This window comes from Lissotriton helveticus, chromosome 5_1 (genome assembly GCF_964261635.1).
Source record: "Lissotriton helveticus chromosome 5_1, aLisHel1.1, whole genome shotgun sequence".
Classification (NCBI taxonomy): Eukaryota; Metazoa; Chordata; class Amphibia; order Caudata; family Salamandridae; genus Lissotriton; species Lissotriton helveticus.
In genome coordinates, this window is record NC_136065.1 from 1,778,671,406 (window position 1) to 1,778,681,493 (window position 10,088).

General features: G+C 43.7%; 1 protein-coding gene across 1 annotated transcript in view; it reads right to left on the reverse strand.

The window, feature by feature from the left end:
* Positions 1-9,738, reverse strand: part of DCAF7 (DDB1 and CUL4 associated factor 7) — a 133,310-nt gene extending 123,572 nt beyond the window's left edge. The window contains exon 1 of the mRNA XM_078645071.1: positions 9,329-9,738. Within this exon, the coding sequence (XP_078501197.1) occupies positions 9,329-9,466 (138 nt within the window). The 5' untranslated portion in view covers positions 9,467-9,738. The remainder of the gene's footprint in view (positions 1-9,328) is intronic.
* Between the last annotated feature and the right edge of the window lie 350 nt (positions 9,739-10,088).

Below are 10,088 nucleotides of genomic sequence, written 5' to 3' on the forward strand. Positions count from 1 at the left end.
ACGCTGACTGACTGCACACCTGGCAATGAAAGGGCCCGGTTCCGTACTGCAGCTGGGGTAGGTCTGAAAATGGCGAGCGACGAGCGACGTGGCCCGGGGACGTGGCCAAACATAGGAAGGTGGAGAGAGGACTCTTGGAGCGCACCGCCCCCTCGGGACGCACAGCAGCATAGCGGACATCTTGAAACGGATCACATTGGCAAAAGCAGTGTCCCAATGAGGTTTCAAGAGTGACTAAATCACCGCATATAACATGTAAACTATGAGGTATTTATGACTAACGTTTGCTGGAGTCAATTTGTTTCAGCATCACTTGACAAGGAAATAACATATGACTATAACTGTATTACTTATCAATATCAAGAAAGCAATACTGTTAGAAAACGGCAATTATTTAAGGAACGAGTAAGTATTAGGAGCGTGTTTTGTTATTGATTAATTATTGATTCTTTGTGTATGTTTTATTTAAATTACCACTTATGCAGACCCTACTTCTGTTTCATAATGGCCACTTTATTACGCAGACCTGTTGTCTGGTTGCCTAGGCATTTACCAAGCGTGCTTTCTTTTCGATCGGAGTTACAGGAGCGGCCATCTTGCACTGTCAAGGATTTTCACAAATATATATTGTTTTAAAAAAATCCCATTTGAAACTTAGTCTTATTTTGATTGTTTGCCAAACACCACATTTAATTAATAGTTTCCAATAGCGGTTTCACAATTAAATTACTATTGTATCCCTTATACTCATTTTGTAATCATCTCGTTAGTATTTTCAATGTTAGCAATCATTATTAGGGCGGGAGTGGACACGGACGGCGGGAGGGGGCGGGAGAGGACACGGACGGCGGGAGGGGGCGGGAGAGGACACGGACGGCGGGAAACGTGCACAGGACAGCGAGGGGGGGGCGGAAAGGCACACGGAGGGGGCGGGAATGGACAGACTTTAAGTGAAAGGGGAGGGAACGGGAAAAAACGTAACTCCGCCCTGGGAAAAAATCTCAGGAACGCCCCCGAATCTGGTCCGGCCTTGACGGACAGATCTCTGTTCCAATGGCTAGCCTCCATTTATGGAGCTAGCCAATGGGACAGGGGGGCGTATTCCATTTTCCTTACTGGAATCAAGAGATTTCTCTGGAGGCGGAGCTAAGAGCTCCGCCCTCCAGCGAAACCTAATAAATCCTTTTTCCTAGAAGGAGAAAAACTGGAATCTGTTAATAGTTTTTGCTATCTAGGAATCACCTTTTCGGGAAATGGGAAATGGATTAATGAACAAAATAGTGTCCTTTTTAAAATGGCCCGGAATACAAACTGTATTTTTAGATTTGCTGCTAAATTAGGGGATCGCAGAATTCGTGAAATGTTAACCCTTTTTAATGCTAGATGCATCTCCTCAGCTATATACGGAGCTGGAATATGGGGGTATGATACACAGTGTACCAAATCTATCCAGGTGAGGGAGAATGTGTTTTTAAAAAGATTAATCAGTGTTCCAGTCACGGCTTCAACTGAGCTAATACACAAGGAATTAGATATGTACTATATCAATGATCTAATTGCCCTTCGTCCTCTATCCTTGTGGCGCTCAATATGGGCGAAAGAGGAAACCAAGTTTACGCAGGACGTAATAACAGATTGTATTAAACTTGATCGCCGTTCGAACATTCCCTGGCTGAAGCATATACATCACTGGTATAAAACTTTATATGGATTGGACATTTATAATGAATTAATAATGGACCCCATTTTATCAAAGCGGGAGCTGAAGGTCTCGTTTATGAAATTTACAGAAGAGACCAGGATGGAAAAATATACTAAACAGAGTACATTCAATTTTTACCAACAATATAATATGAATGTAGGCTTCCAATCTTATTTTGTAGCAGTTAGTATTCCCTCCCATCCATTTGTTTTAACCCGCCTCCGCCTAGGAATTGTGCATCATCTTGTGGCTTTTCCTGAGCCTAAAAAACCTGGAACCTGTGTATGCCCATGTGATGGCAAATCGAAACAGGGCACGTGTCACTTTATGCTGTCTTGTACTTTTTATACTTTTTTAAGGAAATATTACTTGAAACCCATCTTTTTAAAATACAATACGCATCATCTACAAACAGCAATGCCACTAGTGTTTAACCTAGAGTCCCCAGATGTATGCTTTTATGTGGCTACTTATATTTTAAAATGTATCTCTGCAAGAAAATCAATTATTATATGAGTTCCTTTAGCTGCTACATGTACCATGCACTTTAAAATTGATGCTGCTGTATCACGTATTTGTATTTTGCACACATATGTTTGTTGGACTAATTGCTGCCACTATTATATTTCTCATAGGGTTGGCTTATTACATGTATTTTATCATTGTTTTAGTTAATGGTTAGACTATGTGCTGCTATTCGCATATGCACTTTAGAATTGCCAATTTGCACATTTACTAAATCTAGAGACAATATTTAGCACTTTAAATTGCATATTTGTACATAACTAACGGTTGTAGGATTGCCAAAATCTTAAGCCAATAATTGAACGACCCAATGACTATGCTCTATTGATACTGCTAAAATGTCCTATCATGAGCGCTATTATGTAAGATTGTATTTCTTTTATTTCTTTTGGATAGCCTAATTTAGTATTGTGTCAAATTTCTTTTAAATGTATGTTGCTATATGGTTGTATTTCTTTACAAACCGAATAAAGCATCTTTGAATTTGAATTTGACTTTCAAATATACACAGCATCTCATAACATGGCCCTACAATGTAAAATAAACTTTATTCCTGCACCCTGCAGGTGATTAAGTTTCTTTTCTACGTTAACTGCTTCTTCATACAGCAGCATAGTTTGCTGTCACAAAGTCCATATTACAGTGTGCATAGTAATTTCTTAGCAAGTGTCTTCCCTATAGGCCCAAACCAGACAGATAAAACAAATGTTTTATCCCAGTTCTTTCTTGGGCTCAAGAAAAGAGCAGGACTGACTGATTCGTGCTTGCAATAACTAAGCACCGAGCACCCCACTATAAATATCTTCTGCCCTAAGTAGAAAATATTTGTTCAACAAATCTGCCCCATTTTCGCTGACGAACAGAGCAGTGTTAAATGCCCACCGTTAAATTTGGATCTACAACAAACACATCTGTAAATATATCTACATTCATGCACATCTTTGACATGAAGTTGGGGAATGGACTGCTGGAAAGAGGAACTGGGGTACTGAGAAACTAGACAGGCAGTAAGTTCAACGAAATAATGAAAAGTTACTCGAAAGAGCGAATTAAATGAAAGGGTACAAAGAAGGACGTCAGGAGCAGGACAGGAGGTAGGAAAAAATCTAATTTCTTTATAACCATGGCAAAAACTCCACACCGTAATTGTGTACAGACAAACACAAAGAAACACTGATATTACTTTTTTTTAAAGTTTGGAAATACCGAAAAAAAAACACTGAAATGTATAACAAATAGAAACTGAAAACTGGAAAGCATAGTTATAATGTAACATCTGTGAGTCCTGTCTATGCAACAGAAAAACTCATTCATGAAAGATATCATAGCAGTGTGCACCAGATAGCGCACGTTCATATTGTTTAGCAACTACAGCATTCAGTGATCGTTACTGGGTATGAGACAACAGTACATCGAACAGAAGAGCTATACAGTGCGGCACACATGACAAAATATGCAACTCGCTTCTTAGAGAGCAGAGGAAACACACCAATGAGTATGGAGAGACTAAACAATTTTAAAGACAGATGCACAATAACTGGGGGCTAAAGACAAGAATTGTGGAGTCGTGATCTAGGGCTGTCAGTCAGTGGGTCCACAGGTAGGCACATTTGAGAGGTGGAGCGGCTACAAGACTTATATAAATGTTTATTATGTTATTGATGTTACTAAGAAGCCATGAGATTGGATGAGATGAAGGCCTGTAACTAAAAAGACACCGGGCCTTTCGTACCCATGGACTGGGTAAACGTTCAACTTCATTAGGCTGCTTGCTGATCTTGCTGTTTTAAAATGTGTTAGTGTGGATTCCACAGGTTTCAATGTCCCAAGCACTGTGTGGCATTTACTGCAGCTCTCGTTTCCAGACTACTGCAGGAAAGGAGGAGGCACTCAGTTGTAGACCTTCAGTGCATCAACTGATACTATAGGGCTCGCTCAGCTACAGAAACCTTAGCCATTAATCTGGGCGCACCAATGAAAAAGTACCACCAGTGAGTTGGGAGCGCTGATTACAGTCTTATAGAGTTGAGTGCGCGAGGAAGGGTCTGCTCCTGTCAAGCATGATTTGATCTGCACAGACGAGAATTCATGCAAACCTCAACTTTTGAATCACACCCATCATCATCCTCCAGTTGAAAGTAACTGTGGGCCCCTGTTTACCCTCTCTGGACATAACCCTGGCTGTCAATGTGCACAAGCCACATGGCACATTGAGGTTTACCGCATGCATTCTAACATGTCATTGGATGCACCCATTTATTTGCCTAATTAATTATCGGAGCTGCATAAGCAAGTCCATAAATACATGATGTACGGTATCAACAGTACACAATGCGTAAGAAACATTCTGACTGCGCAAGTTAGATTGTCTCCTGGAAAGTAAACAGAGCGAGCCCCTAAGGCACAGACAATTAATGTTCATATATACACATCATATATCCATATTTACAAAAAAGGAGTTCAGGGAGAAAAAAATGGGGCAGTCAGATGTGGTTGCTTTTGGTGTTTAGGTGTGTCGTCACAGGAGTACTGATGGTCAAACGGAAGCTGAGAGAAAGGAAGAGCAGGGAGTATGACAAAGTGGGCAGTCAGATGTGGTTGCTTTTGGTGTTTAGGTGTGTCGTCACAGGAGTACTGATAGTCAAACGGAAGCTGATGGGACACGGGGACCTGAAAGGAATGGATCCCAGTGGTCGGGCCGAGTACATTAAACGTGATGTAGAGCATGGGGTTTAAATCAGCACAGCGAAGGTCACTCAGAGGCACATATCGAATTAACAGATTAGGGGGTGGCAGCAGAGCGAAGGTCACGTAGCGACAGTTAATGGATTGGCACATGCCATAGGGAGGGAATGGACTGTTTTGGTTTACACGGGCCACCTTGCCTTTCGACACTTTTTACGGGCCTCGCCTTATTGCCCACTGACAGCTCTAGCAACCCTTGTTTATTGCCACCAGACATCGTGGCTGTCCACATGCACAAAAAACTCACTCTGGGTGCTCTCGTATACTGCTTACATTCGTTTAAAGTATACATTACACATAAATTAACAGGTCCCCCTCTCTTCTCTCACCAATCTCAGCCTCCAACTCTCCTCCCCCACATACCGCTCTCTACCCCTTTTTATTTTTTTTATTTCACTTTTTACTCTGTAAATATGTGATATATACTTGTCCAAGCCGAATCGCTGGTAAAATGGAATCCTGAGAAAATCTACTATTTGTATACATATGTACATAGAGCTAACTTTAACCACTAGTATATGTAGTAAACCTTTGTACTCACTACCATTCTTATGTGATTCTTAGAGTTTATCCATTTGTATCTCTTCCTTGAGTGACTTTACAACTTGTATATTTGCAATTTTTTTCCCGTTTGTATCTTTTATGTAACTCATGTAATCCTAAATCCTTATGTGTCGCAATTGGTTCTTCTGTAAAGCGCTCTGACACCTTCGGGTAATGTTCGCACTATAGAAAATCGCATTAACTAAATAAATAAATAAATACAACTCTGGCTGTCCATGCAGCAGTGTGTTTACTGCCCACGGGCCTACACGAGTAACCCGACTGGGTCAATTTACTGCCACCCTGGCTAGCCCTGGCGATCGTGTGTACTTCCCCGTGTAAGTGCGGCAGCCGAGAGGCACCGCGCGCAGCCTGTCAGTGAACCCCGACCATTGAAGCTGATGTGCGTGAGGAGCGTGTGGGGCAACGGAGTCTCACACTCACCGCTCTCGTAGCAGAGCCGGGCCGGACTCGGAGGGCTCGGGCAGAGGTGGAGGAAGCCGTGGGCCGGGAGTCGCGGAGATCGGACACAGCGGTGACGGGCGACGGTACCCGGGGCGGGCGAGGGTCTGGCACCGGACAGGGGACACTCGGGGAGCAGCAGATGATGAGCTCCTGACGACGGTACGAGTCGGGTGGCTCTCGGCTGGGGGATGCCAGCAGAGTGCTGCGCGAGCCGGAATCCAGTCACGCAGAAGCCTGCCCACTTACCAGCAATGCTCCGGTCCTCGCAGGCTCACGGGTGTCTCGAGGCTGGCTGCGGGCAGGGCTCACTCGGACGGACAGGCAGCCTGGGCTCCGGGCCGCAGGTATCTAAAACAACCGCCGCATTCACTTAGAAAAGAGTCAACATCTCGGCTGTGACGTCTCTGGAGTCCGCCCAGCGGCCGGAGGCGGCGCGTGCAGCAGCTAGATTACCGCGCGCCAGGGCCACACACTGTACCTACAGATGCCTCTTTCGCCCCCTCGCCAGTGGTTGGACACGGGCTGTCTCAGAATCCTCAGGGCCAATAAGCGACTGACGGAAGTTCCCACAGCCAAGGTAGCCAATATCAGAATAAAGGGATTCATTCGAGGGCCCCATTTGTTTTTATTAACCTCTATGAACGTTTCGGTTTACAGTTTAACAATCACAAACTCGGGCTGGCTGAGTATATTCCTATTTGCAGGGTGCTCCCGCAATGTAACTGGTGCTCAGGTAAAGCATTCCAATACCTTCGGCTCAAGTTCGCGCTATATAAAACTGCAACAAAAAACAAGTCAGGTCCCGGGCCGGCAGCCAATCAGAGCGCGGCCCGGGAATGACGTCACGGGGGTGTCCCGGGCCGGCAGCCAATCGCAGCGCGGCCCGGGACAAAGGGGCGGGGCTTAAAAAAAGCACCAGAAACGCCCCCGAATCGCGTTTTCGAGAGAAAGCGCGATTGACAGCCTCTGCCTCCCAATGGCTAGCCTCCATTTATGGAGCTAGCCAATGAGAGGCAGAGGCGGTGCCCACATCCCTACTGTAGACAATAGTTTTCGATCTGGGAGTGGCACTTCGTGCCCCTCGCCAGGTCGAAACCTAAAAAAACAGGTGCAGTTTATATGAAATGAACTCACCTAAACTGAGTTTGATCAAATTAAACAACATTTGTGAAGCAAAAATATTGCATGGATTTGATGCAACTTTAAAAGAGCGTCATCTCCACAGAGGAAAGGTATTCAGCGGTGAAGAAAGAAACCCCAGTTGTTTGGAACACTGGAGGCAATTTGTTTTTGGGGATATGCAGTATTAGTAAGGTGCGATTACACACTGCTTGCAAAACTTGACAACCCATGGGTTGATGAATGTCACTTATAGAAACACCCGTTTCTGAGATTAGTTGACTACAATCACACAATATAGTATGCAGCTGGTGTTAAAATAAGGTGGACGATTGCATTACTATACTTGGTTGAAATCCCCATAGATACTTGGGAAGAATTTAATGTTGTATGGATAGAACCGGAAGGTGGGGAAGCATTCACCGAGTAAGAATGGCATACTGCATGTGAAACTGATGAGGATTTGAAAAATGTTAAGCAATGGGTAAAGAATGGTTGGACTGTACAAGTATATTTAAATCAACAGTTATATGGTTTTTGGAGGGGTACAGAATGAGTTTTCAATTGTTGTTTAAGGCGGTTTCACTAAAAGGTTTGAGAAATAGGATTATGAGGGGTCCTCTGGGCATTGTCAAAAGCAAGGAGAGTGAAGGAAGGGTTATTGGTGGCCACAGATGTATGTCGAGATAGATAGCATTGCAAGATAACGTCGTGAATGTAATAGTGTGGATAAGTCAAAGGACACCCTTAAACCTCCTTTATTTCCTATTCCCAGCCCTAATATGGCATTGGAAGTCATTGTTATAGATATTATGGGACCAGTGGTAAGTGAAGATGTAATATGCGTGCACATTCTTGCTGACATGGATTCATTTTCTAAGTGTCCGGAAATAATGTTTGTGGAACGTGCTGATGCTTCAGGTGTGGTTAGATGCAAGGATAGTATTTTTCCAAAAGAGGGCTTACCCTTAAGTTAAGTTTCTTAAGTTTATTTGATTTAGTTTTCAGCTGAGAACAAATATTTAAAAAAAATACAATAAAAATAATTCTAGGAGAGGGCTTACCCAAAAAATAATTACGGACAATGGTGTTCAGTTTGAAGTAGAAGTGGTACAACAATTTTAACAGAGTAATGGTATAACAACTTACTTCAGTTTATCACCCAGAAGGAAACAGCGAAGTGGAGCGATTTAATAGTGTAATTAAGGGAATTTTGAAAACTAACAAGGTGTAGGAAAAAGAACTGGGAAATGAAAAAATTGTATGTTGAGGATCACTCCTACCAATAAGTGATATAGCCCATTTACCATTATGAGAGGGAGTGTTGCATTTACTAACAATAAGAGGAGTTGGTTATCTAGGCCAGGGCTGAAAGTTGTAACTTGATGGTAACTAGAATGACTTAAAGAGCACGAGAGATTTATAAACACGTTTATGACAAAAGGGTATGAACTACAAGTGAACTATTTGGAGGCTGGAAAAAAAATAAACTAGTAAGAACTCGGAAGGGTAAGTGTGAGTTTCCGGCAACATTAGAAATAAGGGAATGTATCCTTAATTCGGATAACCTCGTCGATTGGCGTGTATAGTACGAGTAGAAATTCAAGATGTAGGATGGTGTCAGGCGGTAGTGAGAGGAATGGAAATTGAAGAAAACAAAAAGAAATGTTATAGCTGGATGAAGATGAATTTCGAGATCATGTAGGAGGATGCAGCAGAATAGAGGAGTGTGGAGATAGGGTGGTTGAGGAGCCTGTGCAGGAATGATGAATTCCAAAGCAAATGTGGATGCAAAATTAATGGACCTAGTTATCTGACTATGTTGTACCTTAGGTTATTGAAATCTATTTCTTCAACAAGAGTGAATTATTTCTTGGGTTAGTATTCACATTTAGACAATTGTTATTGGCATCGTTTTTTTAACGTGCTCCTTGGTGTTCGTGCGCATACACTTCGGAAATAAAGAGTAATAAAAAGGAGGAATAAAAAAATGAAATATTGGTGAAAAAGGGAGTGTTATTACAACACCCACACTCGTTCATTAAATAGTTAGATAAAGACCTCCTCCGCAGCACCTCGCTGAACTTACAAATCAAGTTTGAACCCCTAGTTACAACTCTAAATGTCATTATACAGCTCGACGCATCCAGTACAGGAGATGTGTCAGATGGATAGCATCGTATTCAGTAACCACCTCTCCCTTCATCAGAGTCCCCAGAGACCCCGCACCTTGTTGTTGTACTCCTCGACGAAGCTACCCAGAGCCAGCCGGAAGCGCTTGTCTGGACGGACGCTCCAATTCATGGCGTAGACAGTCCACGGCGCCTCATACTTGTAGATTTCCTTCCGTTTCCCGTGCAGGGACATTGTGAGCTCTTAAGCCGCCAACAAGGGCCCTTGATCTCGGAAAGGGCGACTGGGAGGCCTGCTCGGTTGATATCTCTGGGGTGGGGCGACAGACCGACGCGACCTCCAAATGTCGCAAGCACCGTAAGGTCGGGCGACTGTTTGACACACAATGGGGAAGACGGCAGAGACCGTTAAGCGCGTGAATACAGCAGCGGAGATCGAAAACCGAACCACTTGCGCCGGAGCTTCAGTGCGCGGTGACGTAGAGCTCCGAGACTTTCTAGTCACGCGCATGCGTACGGGCAGGTTGGGGCGTTTCCACGGTTACCTGCACCAAGCTGCGGATGTTACCGCAGCCAGCTCTAGGTGTAGGTAAAACTAAACCTGTTGGGTCACGCCCTTCTTTCCACAGGGACTATGTTAGAATTAGCTACACCCAACACGGGGCTCAGTCGGTCCCATTGGCTGTCCTAGTGCAGCGCAGTTTAACACGCCGTGCTACAACCAAAACACAATACGTATACAGTGCGCATGCGAGTCTGCGCAAGTGCGTGAATGGAATCAGCAGGGTTGACAGGGTTCAGATTTAGGAAGAACGTAAATGTTTTTGGAGAGCGCGCGAAACAAGTTTGCAAAAGGA